At 36.5% G+C, this 17,692-nt stretch overlaps 1 protein-coding gene across 1 annotated transcript; it reads right to left on the bottom strand.

Annotated features, from left to right (window-relative positions):
• Positions 1–385: 385 nt before the first annotated feature.
• On the bottom strand, positions 386–13,613 carry b3gnt3 (UDP-GlcNAc:betaGal beta-1,3-N-acetylglucosaminyltransferase 3). The gene is made up of 2 exons (XM_023340289.1): positions 13,511–13,613; positions 386–2,136 (listed from the first exon to the last, which is right to left on the bottom strand). Exon 2 carries the CDS (start codon positions 2,124–2,126, stop codon positions 1,008–1,010), a length of 1,119 nt encoding a protein of 372 aa, XP_023196057.1. The 5' UTR covers positions 2,127–2,136; positions 13,511–13,613; the 3' UTR covers positions 386–1,007.
• Between the last annotated feature and the right edge of the window lie 4,079 nt (positions 13,614–17,692).

Raw genomic sequence — 17,692 nt, 5'->3', positions numbered from 1 at the left:
AAAGTTTAGATAACTGAAAAAGATTTTAAAACTTTTAATGTGTAACTTACATAAGTAAAAGTCTTCTACAAATCACAAGCTCATTTAATGTTTTGTGCTAAGGATATCTCATGCGGATCTCATGCGGAAATATGCGGCCCACATATGTTTTCTTCACTAGTCTAACCTTTTTTGTTTGCAACTGATTATGTTTTGTAAATAATCCATTAATTCTTATGCACATATACTGTATATTTAAATGCATCTTGAGCATTTATCTTCTCTAAATTAACTCACTTAACTTCACATTAGATTTAATCTGAGTATTTTTTTAAATATTTGCATAGTATTATAATTCTTATGGTGTGCACTTGTCTTTACTATGCAGTGTATTATTCTTTTTTTATTTTTTACCTTTGTGTGAAAATGCATGTTCTGACTTCAACATGCTGCTGTTATTCCTTTTTCACACATGCTAACACTCCCCCACCTTCCTGTTGACCCTGCATGATGCTCAGTTTGAGATTGACGGCCTGCTCTTTGAAATACTTTTTAGCCCTTACTCCTTGAACTCACAAAGAGGTAGGTACAAGTATTGTGCTCGTACCTTTTCTTTCAACTCAACCAATAATGTTCAGTTAGTTAACTATAACTCTACAAATAAATAAATTAATATCAGCTGCAACATCCGAGTGGAAAAACTGGCCTGGTGAAAAGCTTGGAAGTTTAAATCCAGTAAATATCCTCTAAGACATTAATGGTTACGAAAAAAAAAGTGCATAGAACCTGCAAAGCAACCCCTGAGAAACTTGTCCAGAATCTTCTGAAATAACATTCATTAGGAAAGAAGAAAAAACAATATTTTAAATCCACCTGACACACGGATAGAAATGATCCAGTAGTAAGTGGCAGTGTAATGTTTCTGTCCATGCAAATTTCTGTTCACATGCGTGGTCACTTGAGGTGGTGTACAGTTAATAAGCTCCATCCTCTTAAATGAGACATTGTTCAGTTGCGTTATGTCTTTTCTAAGTGTCATCACATTTTAGTTTTGGGTTCTGTGTGCTGTGCCACATCAGGTACATCTGAGCTGGGAGGAATCTGTGCACCAGCAAAACGTCTTTATAGAAGCACGGACTGAAATTGTCTACTTTTTTGGAGGGAATGTGCAGCCCCGCTGTCTTCACACCCATGTGTGAGGACGGGCCAAGTCCGGCTTTGGCCAGACACATCCCCATGTAAACATCATCGATGGGAAGAACTGGTATGGATTTGGACATGCGGTATATAAGCATTGCTGTGTATCCTGACAGAAGGAAGCCCCCTCCGCCACAATACGGAGGGTATGTGTCTGATTTCTGAACTTGAACTGGGATAAAATATTTGCTCCCTGCTGCTCTGATGGGCCCCACATTCTGGATCAGATGACCAGTGAAGAGATGCCTGCTCCCATTATTTTCCTTGAGGCTTTGCAGATACACAACCATGTTGTCTGTGTGGGCAAACACATCGTCGTCCCCATTCAGGAGGAAGCGAGCATTCGGACAGTTTCTTTCCATCCATTCCAGGAACAGTATTTGCTTCAAAGTGAGGTTGTAAAAAGTGTCACTGAAGTCCCACTGGAGAACATCTCTGTGCTCCTGTTGCTCCAGTTTCAGGAGATTGTTCAGTCTTTCTTTTTCATAACTGTCACCTGAAACTCCGGAAATGAAGATCCTTCGAATCGACATGCCGTTGTATAACCTCTCTTTACCCCATGTTTTCCGCAGCACCTCCCGCCGTTCGTAGTTGGCCGGGGAGCTCTTGATGACCAGCAGAAGGAAAACGTCTCCCGATTTCTCAGCTCCTCCACATTTATCAGGGAGATCCAGCAGCATGGGGAAATGTCGACAGTGACAATAGAAGAGAAAGTCTTTGATATTCTGAGGAAGATTTGAGAAGCCTGTGATGTTGGCTGCAGTCAGATTTTGCTGGCATTTTTCCCAAGAGTGTATGTAAGAGATGTTTTTGATGGGTGTCTTTTTTTGTCTGTTGTTCTCAGCAGTGTTCTTCTGGAAAGTTTTCTGATGATCAGAGTACATAAAGAAAGGGAAAGCCAGCAGGCCAAGGGCTCCAACAAAGAAGAAAATTCTGAATTTTTTTCTCATCTTTGAAGCTCTGAAGTGGAGACAAAACAAAGGCTTAATTAAAACAGATACCATTAACAAGAACAAGAAAATACAAAATATGGAAAAAACAATAAATAACTCATGTAATGAAAGTTTCTAGGTAAATACTGGATCATATTAAAAAAACAATGTGTTGAGCTATCATCACAGTGGATTCCTGGTTTTCCCTCGAATAGCTCTCTCTAAAAATTAGTACAACTTCATATTTTAATAATTTCTACACCAAATAGGCATTAATATGAACAGTGGGAGCTGTCCTAATACCACAGAATCTAACATCTGCAGTCTTGGGGTATAGCCAATGAGCGTCAAGGGAAATAAACGGAGTTCGGCAATTGGCTGCTTTATGGCAGCCAATAGTGTGTCAAGTAGCATTGTGTAAAGTTATTCTAGCTGTATAAAATATTTTAGATATGTCCACCAAAAAAAATCCTTGAATTGACAGATTGTTAGCAAACAACTCAGAGTCATGTTCCACAGGAAATCTGCAAATACTGAATTGAACTGCGAGTGGGTGGGGGTGGGGGTTGGGGGGGTTGACTGCACTTGTGAATCAAAAAACACATGAAGGTTTTCTTCATGGTTAATCAGATTAAGATAAATACTCAGCTATTGGTCAATGCAGGTCAATTGGTTCTGCATCATAAGCAGACAAAGAAAATGGCCTAAAACAAGAAGCATGACACTCACATTGGCCATATTGCTGTTTCAAGAGCTGAGTGTGGAAATCTGAGGATGGTCAGCATTAATCACCTAATAAACATCCTGCTGCATTCTTTCTGGGGGTTTCATGACCAGAGAAATAAACTCCCACACCCAAGTCAGCAGCTCATTGCAAACACATTATGTCCGTTTTTTTTTTCGTTTTTTTTTTTTGCTTCAGAACCTCCATCTCAGAACCTGAGGAAATGTTCAGATTTTTTATTTAACACCTTTTTCTCTAGCAGAGGTAGTTAAAGCTTAAAAAAAAACCTTCATCCCCAAAACCCCAAACTCATTTGGTCACTAATTCTATTCTGTCAATTTCCCAATCAGGATTTTGTAAACAAAAAAATTCTACCACTGCAGCACTAAGTGACGCAGTGATCCCACATTGACAGGAAAATTAATACAAAGAAAAAGCTCTGATGGAGTGGATTTGGTGGTGAGATATAATTAAGGCTCAGCTGGAAGGAAGGCATTCTGCTGTGGTTTAGAGAACAGTGTCCAATCGGAATGATCACCAAGGTTGCAATATGTTTTCAATTAGTTACTGATTTCAAGATGCATGTTAGAAGTCCTTAGAGAAGAAGGAGGCTGTGGATTCAGGGACTATTTATCGTGATAAACAACTCGACTGCTTTGTGCAAACAGTCGAGCAGGAATGCAGTACAAGGCACCAGTAGAATGGTAATGTGTGGACAATGCAGGACTTTGACATAAAAATAACTTGTTAATGAAGTTTTGACTAAAAAAAAAAAGAAGAAAAAAAGCATTTGTTGATAAACAGCATGTTGAAATCATAAATGGTCTGGCATTTTCAATTTTGGAGTTGATTTGTAGAAACAAGATTTCCTCTGAAGACAAACATAACAGCAAGAGTATTTAGTAAGAGTCTGGCTTCTGATACATAGAGTGCTAAGTTTGCCCGTTTCAACAGATCTGTCAAAACCAATGAACAAACAGAGAAGCTAATTTTCTTAGTTTTACATAAAAGTTCACTAACATGAAAAGATTTGATCAAGCTTGACTTTGGGCAGGAATAGCATAGATAGCAAACCACTGAGTCATTTGCTTCTCAATCTCCAGCATCATCACTGTTGCCTTGCAGCAAGAAAGTCTTATGTTCAAATCCTGGCCTTTCTAAATATATTGCGTTTTCTCCCTGTGTGCTTGTATGAGTCCTCCAGCTTCCTCTCACAGTTGAAAATCCTGCATGTTGAGTTAATCTATCTTCTGATTCTTGTATATTTGAATTTATTTTTCATAGATAACTGTCAGGTCTATTTTTGCTTTTGGTTTTTTTGTCTTAGTTTCCTTCCTTGGTTACTTATCATCTCTCCTTCCTATGTTTTTTTCTTGCCACAGCTCTTCCTCATTTCTTCTGCTCTGCCTACTTGGTTCTCATGCAACTTTACTACCCTGAATCAGTGATTAAATTCATTCAATGTAGTTGTGTTTTGCCCATCATGTTCAAACCACTCGCCTGATTTTCTTGTTATTTAAGTCCATTGTTCATTGTTTAGTGTTGGATTAATTCGTTTTTTGCTCTCATGATTGTACTGCATTCCACTTTCTGCTCCAAGTTCCATGCTTGTTATTGTTGTTCATGATTACCTTCATAAGTGTAAGTTTTATTTTTTTTAAAAAAATATGCATCATATTTTGAGTTCATGTTTCATGCCACTTTGAACAATTTGTTTGGAAAGCTGTTACGGTCCGGCTCGGATGGCCGCAACAAAAATTAAGGAGAACACGGCAACGAGAAATATTTTTAGCCCTTCAGAGGCATTTATTTTAAAAAATGATTGTCTAGGGGCGCAATGAGCGGCGGCCCAAGATGTGATAAACCCTCAGCCTGGTCCTTCCCCAGTCATGGACCCGGTTGGCCCCCGCAGGTCTCTGCTCCCAACCCCCACAACGTGTCAAGTGGACTACCGGTGCCGCATCTGAGTCCGGATCTCGGATGGGCCTGGGTCTCCGGGTTGTCTGCGCCTGGTTCTTGCATCGGCCATGATCTCATAAGTGGAACAGCGCTCCTTATATACAATCCAGGTGGCCACGTAATCAGAAGCGAATCCCACAATCGAGGACCTTACTTGACAAACAATTTACCACATTACCACGCAGGCAGGGCTGTCACAAAAGCTCTCACAAACATTGCACATTTCAATAATGAAATACTTTCACTTCATCTGCTTTCTCATGTTCCAGTTTGGTAGTATTAAGGAAGAGTAATTAACATTAACTTTGGACAAAAAGTTTGGCTGCTTCTTCCTTAGAGTCCCAGGATCTCTGGCAGGCGGGCTGCGGCGGAGAAAGTGAAACCACGACACTGCGCGTTGGCGTCACAGATCACAGAGTTTAATCCCACACAAAACAACGCATGAATCAATTAACAAAGCTGCAGAGGTACAGAGATATATATTCATTACCTGTAACAGGAAAAATAGAAAAAGAAACACAAAGAAAACAATGGGGGTGGGGGGCAAAGACGCGTCTTTGGAGAAAGCTTTATGCTAAAAAGCAAAACAGTGGTAGCATTCTGAATTTCTGAGGCTTGCATGAAATTTTATACTGAGTGGGTGTTTCTCCAATTTAATATATTCAATTAAGGCGTTCCGCTCTTTAACCAATTAGAAACTCCCGTAAGGACTAAGGGAAACTTGAGAAGTCTCCTAATTTACAACGAAGTTCCAAAGGCGTCTGGTTTCTGTCGAGAGACAAGGGCGGACCAGTTAATCTTGGAGGATACCAGGTACGAATGTCCCCGGCGCCGAGAGTCTTAAGATAAGATTTCGCAGACACCCTCGGAATCTGACATCTCTTCCATTATCTCTCCTAACGTTCTCGAAGAGACTTCAAGAAATGTTATCTTTGCAAACCCCTTTTTTGCTTTTGCACAATCAGCCCCCCAAAAGATTGAGTTCTGCCAAAATAATACATAAAATCCACAGGACAAAATAAAGTATAATTCCTGAGCCATTTTCTAATAGTAAAGAAAACATTTTCATTCAAACAATTTCCATTTGCTTCTAATATCGTCACAGATAATACAGTTTTCAGATACATTCATCATTTAGTAGTTTTAAAATGAGATAATACAATCTTCAGTAAAAACATGGTATTAATACTTAGAAATTAAATGTTAAGGGGTTTCAATCTTCTATTTTGCATTAGTTTCACACCATCGCAGATGCTGGCTTCCAGCAGGTCTCCCCCAACTGCCTGCAAGAATGCAAATTTATGGCTCTGTGTTCTAGCCGGGCAGCAAAAGGCCCCATTTAGTGATCTGCATTCTAACCCCTGTCTGTCCGGTTCAAAACGAGAGTATCAAACCTACCCTTTTTACACATGCGTAAAATTAACTGCATTAAGCACCAAAATCAATAATTTTCCTCAACAGTAGGTAGTTGTAAAGCATCTATAAGCTATTTGTCAACCACAAACAAACGGAGAAAGAACTTTCTTTTTTATGAGTTCAGCCCAAGGGACAAAAGGCCACAAGTATGTTACGTTTACAAAACCAAGTTTAGATTTTGTATTAAATTTCTTTACTAAAATTAAACCTAACTTGAGAAACTTTTTGGCTCTCTCCTTCAGGTCAGTGAAGAGGATAATCATTAACATTTTCTGCGCTCATAGTTTCAGTTCTTCAAAACTGAAAATGAATGATGAACCGAACCTAAATCACAATGCAGTAGTGTTTCGCAGCATGGAGCCAGAAGCTGTTTTATGTGTTATGTACTTTGGCTCTATGATTCAATCCACTTCCATTTGAAACAACTATAAAATAATTAATTACGATAAACTGATATATCTAAGATAATGTAATATAAAAAGAATCCACTTGTAAATAAATACGCCATACAAATGCTTGTTTTCACATTTGAATATGAGCAAATATTATAACTACATACATTATATTTAGGACACTAAAAAAGAACCAGGCATTGTTGCAGTTCTTGCTTTGATGTGAGTTTTTTTCAACATCCTGGTAGCATGTTATTTTAAGGATCTAAAATTATTTCTTTTATTATCAGTTGATCAATGATCTGAAAATGTGTCGGTGTAGTTCTACCAGTAGTTGCATCACACAGGTTTGTTATTCTGATTTAAGAAATTAAATTCAGTTCTCTTTAGGAATTATTATTTTAAATAATTGAATATATTACAATTACCACTACTTTTTATTTAATTTTAATCATGTCAACTCTGGATTAGTATTTCTCGAGATTTGGCAAGTTGTTTTTTATTGTAGCCTTTAAAATTTAACAATTGCCCTCATTCACGACTAAGTAAAATAATCTGTAGCAGATTTTTTTGTTGTTTTATCCTTGTAAATCTCTTTTCTTTGTTGCCATTGTATTCAATACAATGGCAGCAAGACAGAACAAAATTAAAATCATTAAAGAAAAAGACATGTCAAATACAGCAAACTAACTTGTTTGGCTTTTGAGTTGAATTACAAGAGCAGCTATGCCTTAAAGAATATAAATGCTGTTCATAAAAGATGAGCAGCAAACTCTGAAAATCTGCTAACTCTGCTTATGATTAAGATTCTGAATTGTTAAAAGGGTTAAATCATTCTTGTAGCAGCTAATTTTTAGATGCCTATTGACAAACATGTGCTGCAAGTACAATTTCCTGTCTAATCAGAAAAAAGAACAAATACCACCCTTAGTGGTTTCCGTATTAGAACCATCAACAATGCTAGGCACCTTTGACTCGCTAATAAGTCACGCCGTTCATCTGTGGCTTACAACTAAAATGTTACAGATTTGAAAAGCTCTTTTAGTATTTTCTAGTTTAATTCGTCATGTAAAACATGGGTGTTCAGCTCCTCAAGGCTCGGTATCCTGACCATTTTAGATGCGTCTTTCCTTCAAAACAGTTGATTCAAAAGAACCATCTATCTCTGCAGCTTGTCATAATATTCTGCACAGGCTTACGAGAAACAAAGCCTCAAGGAGTTCTTGCTGCAACAGTGTTTGAACGGAACTTCTTTTTTCACCTTCCCAAGTTTCACTAGCAGACTACATTCCAGCGCTATTTCAATCCTGTTTCTACTTGAACACTACTGAAGAAGTCGACGTAAAGCTTTATTTATCTACGTTTTCTTTTTGTTAAAAAAAAAGGTGAACCAGTGTGTTGAGTGTGTTGAACCAGGGAACAAGCTAAAATATACTGGACCCATCACGTTAGATTAAGATTTGGCAGACTGCCAAGTTGCCATCCTTGTTTCATATTGTTGGACTGGGTCTAAATACTCAATGTAGCCCTGAGCAGGAAGGAGAGTATAGAAAACAGATAAAACCATGGGAACATATTGTGTGTGAGGTTTTCAGGTTTCCTGTAGCCTAATTTGAATTAGAAAATGCCATTAGCATGCTCTAATCTGTGCAGTAAGAGTGCAGGTCTTGGAAAAAGGCATTGAATCTCAGAAGGTTGCAATAAATAGTAAAAATTATTTCATTTAGTCATGGATAAGGCTCTCAAGAATATATCTTGCTTGTAAATGTTGGCTGGTAATTGCTCATATTAGTTTACATGTAACTATTTTCATGTCCATGCAGCAATATAAAGATCAAACCTTTTGGAGCTGTTGCTAATGTACAGAATGACAAAGTGTCTTTAGGGAAGATTGGTAGGATTTCCCCCCAACGAGACACCAATCTATCAAAAGGTTCACCAACAGTAATTTCTGAGGCCAGTTTAAAATCACAGTTTAACCAATCATGTCTATTTCTGCACTGTAGGAGGAAACAGGAAGCAGGATGAGGGCTAACAGAAAACCTCAAAGGGCACAAAGCAAAACCCTCACACGTTGGTTATATCCTCCTTTGTGTTTTATAAAGAGAGCGTGTTTGGAAACTAACAAAGCAGCATTTTAGCCAGGCTGTGTAACTTGGGAGAATTTTAAATGTTTCATGATTTCTTTCCTTCTTGTCTTTTATATCATTTTAACAAAATAAAATCATCTGCGCCAAAAAATCCTATTTCATTTGAATAGGATTTGAATCCTATTCAAATGAAATAAATTGCCTTTAATAATTAGTTTTCCTCCTCCACCCCCATTTCTCTCCGTTAGGTCACTATAATCTTTACATGTACTGTAAATATATCAAACTGCATGTACAGGATAAAAAAAAACATTTTATTTTACATCTTTAAAAGCTTTCAAGATCAAGTAAAACATAAAAAAATCAGTTATGGTATTTTTTCACTCCCAGCTATAGTCAATGCTTCATTTGAAAAACTGGCATTATAGAAATAAAAATCAAAGTAAAACAATTCAATGTATGTGTTTGTTTTGTTGTAGAGGATGATTCAAATGCAGGAATAAAGAGTTTCATAGAGAATCAAAAAATATGTATAAAAAAAACAGTACAGAGATGTAGTCTGTCTCAAAAATGGTGGCCAGGAATATGGGGTGATAACAGGCAAAAAATAATCATCCAGCAGAGACAGACAGAATGACGGGGCAATAAAAACTGAGGGAGGTGATGAGTGTAGCAAGACACATAAAACCAGTTAAACAGAGTGAAAGCCCTGAGTGAGAAATCTACAAAACAGAGATGAATGGAAGCGAATAAATCGCAAAAGACAAACATACAGAGATCAGAAAACATAACACGCCAACAAGAGATTGACAAAAATAACATTTAAAAATATGAGACAAAAACACTCCGTAGTAACAAACAACCAGGCAGTAAAGAGACCAAAGACTAGAACGTTTCTCTCCAACCAGGATAAAACTACAAAGAATACTTCTATGGCAATCTTTAAAGAGCCTTTTTGTGTCTAACCAACACAACCCGAAATTAAGGAACCCCAAAGTGCTGAAAAAACTAAATGACTGAAGTCAAACCAATGTTTTTATTAGTTTGTCTTCAAGGCAAAATTTCCAAGTCTGACATATTTGCAGCCAATAAAATATGTACTAGATATTCAACAACTTCACTTAACAAGGTTTATATGCTAATTTAATAAATAAGACTAGTATAGTTTTTCCTTTATGTTCTAAAAACATGAAACGTTGTATAGACTGAATCTGGATTCTGCTCTAACGTCAGTCAAATCCACAGTGTGGCTTTAAACCACACTGTGGATTAAAGCCAATATAAAATGAAGTAATGCTTGGGTGTGTGATGGCAAATCAATTCTTCTAACATTTGTTAAAAACAGTTGGAATAAGTTAGAGTATATGGGCAGGTCACACATTAAGTCATTACATGAAAAGTATGCTTCTACTGCCAAGACAACTTGACGCAAACAAATCCATTTTGCAAATCATCTTCCTCAAAGCTAAAGCAGAAATTTGAATCCCTCTAAACTACTCCACAATTTAAGAATAAAAACAGTTACTAAAGCCATTGTATTACATTCCGTTTATTTATTTTTATTTTCTGGAAATTGGTAATTGTTTGCCAACCTGTATGGGTACAAGTAAGAACTAAAGTAACGTGGAATTTAAGCCTAGAATGACGTTTGATCATGTTCTCGTCTTCGGGGCTGTTTTGATCTGTAATGTTTTAGATGAAAGATTCAGCACACTTCACTAACGTGCTACCAGCTTTTCTGCAATATCAAAGATCTAATCAGGAGATGTTATCACGTCTCAATAAGAGATCCAGTAGACCTGATACACGTGATAAGATGCATCCGTATGCATGTTCACTGTGCTTCACTCATACAGTTTATGCTACAGCCTTATTCCAAATTTCATTAAAAATAAGAAACACTCGATTATGACAATGTAGTACAAAAATTTTCTTTTTAGATTTATTAAAAAAGAGAAAACAAACAAATCCCATTTCTGGACGCAAGTATTCACAAACTTTGCTGAAGGGAGCTAATTTTTTGGCATATAATTTGTGATAGGAGTCTGCCAATTATTTGGGGGGTTTTAATTTCCAGATGCTTCCTTTTGCTCTTCCAACAGAGCAAAAGGAAGCATCTGGCCTGACAGTAACGGTTATAAATGTTGTTGCAACATATTTAGCTTTCATAATGTAACACAACATGACAGACACCAAAGAAAACTATTTCAGTCCACAGCAAGAGTTCTGCTTTCTCTACTAGAAGTAGAGTAGAAAAGAAGTAGAAATATAATAAAAACAAATATAAATACATGGTTTCAATTTATCTGCTATACTCCTAAGTCAGCTACAACAGACAAACTGTAAATCATGCAGCTATATTTTCATGAAGGAATTCAAAGTGAAGCTGTTGTTTTAAATACAGATACTATGTATCAGATACTAATGTGTGATCACTTGATTTCTATGCAAGTATTCATCATCCTCCAATGAGGATGAGTTTAGGATTATCATAATCCTAAACTCTTATCGCTGGCCTCATTTCTCTTGTTCGTTCAAGTCACACTCATAAGGATAGTATATAGGATGGGGCAGTTTGCTCGACATCAGGTCTTAATTTTCATTCCTTATTTGTAGGAATGAAGAGTGTGACTTTTACAACCTTTGTGACACTTTTTTTGACAGTTCTAACACAGACGGTATCTATTGTTCCATAGAAATCATTGTACAAGAGATAAGGCAAGAACAAATTGTGTGAGCCTCTCCCAAGTTGCTTAGTATCATCTGAAGGGGAAATGGAAACTTAAACAGACAACTGTAAAACTCAAGCTAACAGGACAGCAGGGCAGGTTCAGACACTGCTAAATTTTCTATTTATATACTGCTTTTTGGAGTCTTGCTAATTTACATAATAGCAAGACTTAAAAACATCTATGCCGGGATAAGATGCACAAGCTACAAATTAGAAAACTGTCGATTTTATTCCAACCATAATTGATTTATAAGTAGCTGATCATTAATAGAGTAATAAAGTGAAGTAATGCATGAATGAAATGTCTTGCTTCAATCTGAAGAACCCAGAACAACACACAACACATGATTCTATAGTCCCTTTAAGAAGCTCCTACTCGTTCTGACACTCTATCAGCTCATCATAGTAACAATACTCCTCATTATGCCATTTAATACTGTTCTTAGGAACTGAGTTGGACTGAGAAATAGTTTGTATGATGAGCTCAGCAGACATGCATTTTCACCAGGTGTCCGCTGATTGCTGCTGCTGCTGCTAGTCTGGTTGAACTGAATCGGGAATTATGACATTCTTATCACAATCTATGCAAGATAGTTCAGGTTTATGCGATATGTATTAAGTAGTTTAGTACTTTAAATGACATCTATTTGATTTGTCCTAGCTGGACTACAAAAAGTTAGATCCGGTTCTGCATGGTAGACTCAGCTGTTGAGTTTTAGGATGTGAAATCAGCCATCTTGCTCTCAGCATGGCAAAGTGATGGTTGTTAATTTGAGAAAATTGTCACAGATTAAATAACCGTCATACAAAAGCAATTATGTGCACAAAAATAGATCAAATGTGCATCATCTTTAAGTTTAAGCTGTCTGAGCACTGAAAAAAAAACTCTCTCAGTAATCATAAACAAATAAATCAGAGTGCTCTGTGAATTGCATCAACCTGGCTAAATATCCTGAAAGCTGAATCAAAAAATAGAAAATAGGCTAAAAAAAGAAAAAAAGCATAGAGCACACAGGGAATTAGTACCTTCAACAGGATGGAAGAAAATAACATGATTTCATTGGATCTGGTGCTGTCCTCAAAAAACTCTTTCTGACAGCGCTTGACTACTAATTATACCTTTAAGAGTTTTTTTCAACATGGTGACTTCTACTTTCTCTTTCTATTTCCTAATAAAAAGAGGCCATAACTTCATTTTTCTTCTCATTGTTTGAGCCCTTTCAGGTTGACATGACGGAATACTACCTTACAAACAGAACCAGGTTTTCACGCCGATAGTCACAAATTATACATTTTACTTAGGACATAATTTTTTACCCCATGCAGTTGGTGAAATCTAAAATGAGAATACCGAATTAATCTCCAGCTCAGCAAATGTTGACATTCAAATCGAGTACAGTATTCGTATAATGAGTTTTTCAATCCAAATACATTTTAATCTTTTGTTCCTAGCTATATGAGGGGAAGCAATAGTTAATTATTAATCAGTTTCTGGTATTGTTCACATTAAGGACAAATGAGTCAACATTTGAAAGTCAGTAAACGTTGGTGAATGAGTCATTGTAGTATCATAAGAAAACTAACATTTGTGGGAACAAAACTGGGAAGCAAAATCCAAAGTCGTTAAACTGCTGTAGTTGTTTTATCTATTTACTTGCTCAACTATTCTTTTTAGTCTCTTATCTATGAGTTACGAATCTCAAAATGTGTTGAAACCTAATGTGTTTTCTTTTTTTTTATGAAACGGTCTTGCCTTTTAAGAAGCGGGACTGCACGCGCCTGAAACACTCGAGAGTTTCAATTACATTAGTATATTTAGCACATTGGAGCAGACACACGCACCCATTTTAGAGACGCACAGGCTTCTATATCGAGGCTTCAATAAAGTAAAAAGGCATTCGACGTAGTCAGGTTCCTAAATGAACTGGATGCGAGAAAATATAAAGTTTCAGGCAGTTGAAAAATTTGTCAAATGTCATTTCCCGTTATGGCTCAATATACGAAGCGCAAACTCAGCCGCTCGCTCTCCCAGCTCCCTCGATGATAAATGAGCCTTATTGGTTTGATAAAAAGTTTCAAAGTTTTATTACCTGTTAATGCAAATCGTCGCTCTCCTCTCTTACTTGAGTCACATCAGTCATAACTGTGGCTTCCTAAGGCAGCCTTACCAGATTTTGGTGCCGCTGGGCGGTGTCTGACATACACTAACGGTTAATAACATCCGAAGCGGGTGTCAGGATAAAAGCAAACAGATGCATTCTTTTCCACTTATTTTTAAAAAAAAGTTGTATTTAGATTTATACAAAAAATCTAATTAATTTATCTCAAAAGATTGGAGAATCATCAATTTAATTTCCGTAATTTAATTCATGTCATCACATTTATATTTATTTCTGTTATATCAGGCATAACATGCACCTAACTGAAACACACATTTTTCTTTCTCAGAAAATCTGAGTATTACATTAAACTAATTAAATATATATATATATATAAAATACATAAATGTTACCTTTTGTCCATATTATGATTTGAATAATCTTTACAAAGATTATTATGCAAGTCAAGTTACTGTTAAAGAAGCAGGCTGTTCACAATGCTAAACTTAAGGATATTAATAGAAAGTTAGGTGGAAGGAAAAACTGTTGGAACAAATGAAACGGGGATAATCACAACCTTGACAGAATTGTGAAGCAAAGATTATACCCCAGAAGGTGTGAACTGTGACTGCTTCAAAAACCACCACACACAGACGTGTCCTGGATGTGAGCTACAACCATTGTGTTGATGTTTTAGGTCACACCTGACCTGGACTAAATGCAAAATGTAGAAGGGAGTTGTTTAACATTATACTAAAAGATGACTTTTTTTTTCGTTTAGTTTGTTTATTATGGTGCCAGAGTCTGTAGAAATGGTGCAGATGCACGGAACCATAGATGGTTGAAGTTCAGTTTGACATTTCTACAGTTCCTCAGACCATTGATGATTAGAGGAGCTAGTCATCTATCAGGAAATGTGTGTGTAGTTACAGTGGTGGTTATTTAATATTCCAGCAGTACTTGGCATCTGCCAAAAACACCAATAACCTCAGGTGACACCGTGATCGATTCACAACACCCAACTTAAACCCTTCAAAACATCTAGGTCTAGGAGTATTGTCAAGAGGAAGATGAACACTAGAGCCTGTATTGTAGGCGAGTTTAAATCAGACATTTAGAACACCTGGGCTTATTGAACACCTCAGAAGAGCCGTCATCTCTACACCAAACTGCATTGATATAGTGATTTATACAACAGTACATGGACGTACTTCTCAATATGCACACATTTCTGTTTTAAAAGTCTGTTTGAGAATAATAATTTAATATTAAAATTTTCAGAGATACTGAACTTTTGGGTTTTCATTTGTCATAATCATCAAAATAACTGAAATGAAATTTTTTGACAGGTTGTTTCTCTGCTTGTACTTTTGATTTTGTCCTGTCCATTTTATTTTTGCTTTTCTTTAGATAAGTGTTTACCTAAGTTGTTTAAATTCTCCTCAGTTTGCTTCATGTTCATAACTCTCTCTCAGTCTGCCCAGTTCCATCACAGCTGAACCCTGATCCAAATCAACCACCGACCTTTTGTCTGTTTTCCAGTTCTCTTTGGTACTTTCTCTCCTCCACACAGCTGGATTCTCCTGTTCTATGTCTTTTACCTGCTGCAGTTTCCAGACTTTACCACATTGGGCCACCTGTAGGTTTTACCATCATTTTATTGAAATCTCTTAATTAAATCTCTCCTGTTGACTCTGCCAGCTATTCAGCATTCTGACAATTTTGTCTGTAATGAATCTAAATGATTTCCTTTTTATACCTAAGAGGTAAATTAACCTCTCAATCAACCAGATTTACTCAGATGTCCCTGTTCATTATGAATTTAATAGAAATAAAGGATGCATAAGTCACGTTATTAGGTAATGTTAGAATCAAACTGCTTTAGTTGTTATTTAATTGTCTCATTCCAGGAAGAAGTAGCTTAAATTCCCCCACAGAGAGCTTAATGTAAAAGTTTCAATAAATCTCAAATCTCCAGATAAAAGTGCAATCTATGCTGTGGTTGATATTATCTGCAGGCTAAAAGATCAGAATGTTACCTAAATTTTTGGACTTTTACACAATTCATGTAATTACTCACCTTTGTGTTCAACTGTCTCTGAACGTATGGCCATTGTATTGTTCCAGAAATAAAGTATTGGTCTCTCTCTCTCTCTAAATTAAAGATCATAATGTCCGAGCATTTGAAGAAGGCCTTTTTTTTTAATCAAATACTTGCCATAAAACATTGAGTGCCTTTATCTAACATGAGAAAATCTATTATAGTGAGAATGCTGATGCAACACTGTCCCCATACAAAGCAAGATTCAGAAGAGAAGATTACATGTGGCACAATAATTTCATTGTTTCCTTCTGACCAAAAGTTTATTTATTTCACAAAAACAAAGTAAAAACAGAAAATAAACAGGACTGTGAAGTTATACTGTTTTCCTGGGGGATTTCCAGTGATGCTGTTGTAAGCTTTCCCAAAAATCTTCAGCTGTCTCTATTAGCATCAGACAACAGAAGCTCTGAAAATGCACAAAAGCCCAGAGGAAAGGCCCTGGCTGTCACAGTACAAAATAGTTTTTTTGAAACTTTAATTCATGAGTAGGATTCAAATCTTTCTTCAGCAAATTCGTGTGAATTAACTGAAGACAGTAAATAGCAGGTCCATATTATCTACCCCCATAACCGCAGCCGGAGCACCAGGTATTTATTCAAGGCACCAACAAGGCCATTTGACACTAATGCAATTACAAATGCTTGAATAGCTTTGTTATGTTGGGTCTTTGTTGTTCGTGTATGGCATTATGATGTGGCTGTTGAACAGGTACAAAGGACTCACATGGAAGGTGCTTGATTGTTATTCAAAAGGTTTTCGCTCTTATTCAGTCATTAACTACCAGAGAAGTGAGAACCGGACATGGATCTTTAATAGACTCCACCTGAGTGGTAATTTCCCTGAAATGTCTTTATTTAGTGGAACTGTTTAACACATGAACATCAAGTTCAGGGGACAATATCGCGTTACATTGCTCAATAACAAAAAGAAAGCCTAAAGCAAATAATGTAATATCAGTTAGACTAGATGTGGAGCAATTTAATCTAGGAAGTATTGGTTCTTTATCTTTGCTCAATATTTACTTAAAGACCTGTCATGCTGAATGGTAAAGAACAATGAAACAGGAAACAGCAAGGAAACACATAAAACTTAAGTGTTTTATGTGCTTTAATGCACTGTTTTCTGTTTGTGCCTCATGCAGACATGGGAGGTTAAGATGGTATAACTACTGAGAGTTTTAATTACACCGACCACATCTGTTTGAAGAGGTATAAAAGAGTCGCATTAAAAATAAGCAGGACAAACCTCGACAAAGATAACTGAAGGTGGAATGGGAGGAGAGTGTGAGTATTACACTGACTTGGTGTCTAAAGTCAGTCCTCCAGGGCTGGTTTCCTGTATGTTTTTAGTTCCTTCCCTGATTCAACACACCTGAACCAAATAGCAGCCTCTGCAGAACTTAATGGCATGCTAATGAGGTAGTTGGATTATTTGAAACAGCTGTGTTTGAGCAGAAACATCTAAAACAGTAACATGCCTGAAAAGTTACAGGACACCAGCGTTCAAAGGCTGGAGTTTGAGACCTTCGAAGTTTGAAGACCTTCGAGTTTGAGAGGAGTCTCAAATCTTAAGTCTACCTCAGACTTGAGGTATTTTATCTATATTCATTAGATAAAATTAATATATTCATTTCATTCCTGGGAATCATGGTCCATTTTCTCATAGAATCTAAAGACTAGAAATAGCTCATATTGGTGTAATTTTAGAAAAACTCTTAGAAATTTTGGAATAGCAAGATTTTACTTAGAGCTTCACCTCCAAGTAAGATAAGTTTTGTCTTTTTCCTTACAAAATTCAACAAATTATAAATTTTCTTGGAAAACTAAGGTTAGTTTATCACTTTAAACTGTCCACATTAAACACAGGAAACAACAAAAGAAAAAAACAACAAACAAACTCACAGTTTACCAAAAAAGGAATAGACCGAAGCAAAGCTTATTCTTGCCTACCCTGTTTTTATACCTTAAAACCAGAAAATAATCTTAACATGACAATAACAAAAATGGAAAATCAGTTTAAAATCAGATGATATAAGAAGAAAGAGATCATTTTAGTCCTTAAGTAGTTTT

This window comes from Xiphophorus maculatus, chromosome 9 (genome assembly GCF_002775205.1).
Source record: "Xiphophorus maculatus strain JP 163 A chromosome 9, X_maculatus-5.0-male, whole genome shotgun sequence".
Lineage (NCBI taxonomy): Eukaryota > Metazoa > Chordata > Actinopteri > Cyprinodontiformes > Poeciliidae > Xiphophorus > Xiphophorus maculatus.
This window is presented reverse-complemented; position numbering and strand designations above follow the sequence as displayed.

What these genes read in the sequence shown, in the direction of transcription:
- b3gnt3 (XM_023340289.1), bottom strand. Translation starts at nt 2,126, where the DNA reads ATGAGAAAAAAATTCAGAATTTTCTTCTTTGTTGGAGCCCTTGGCCTG.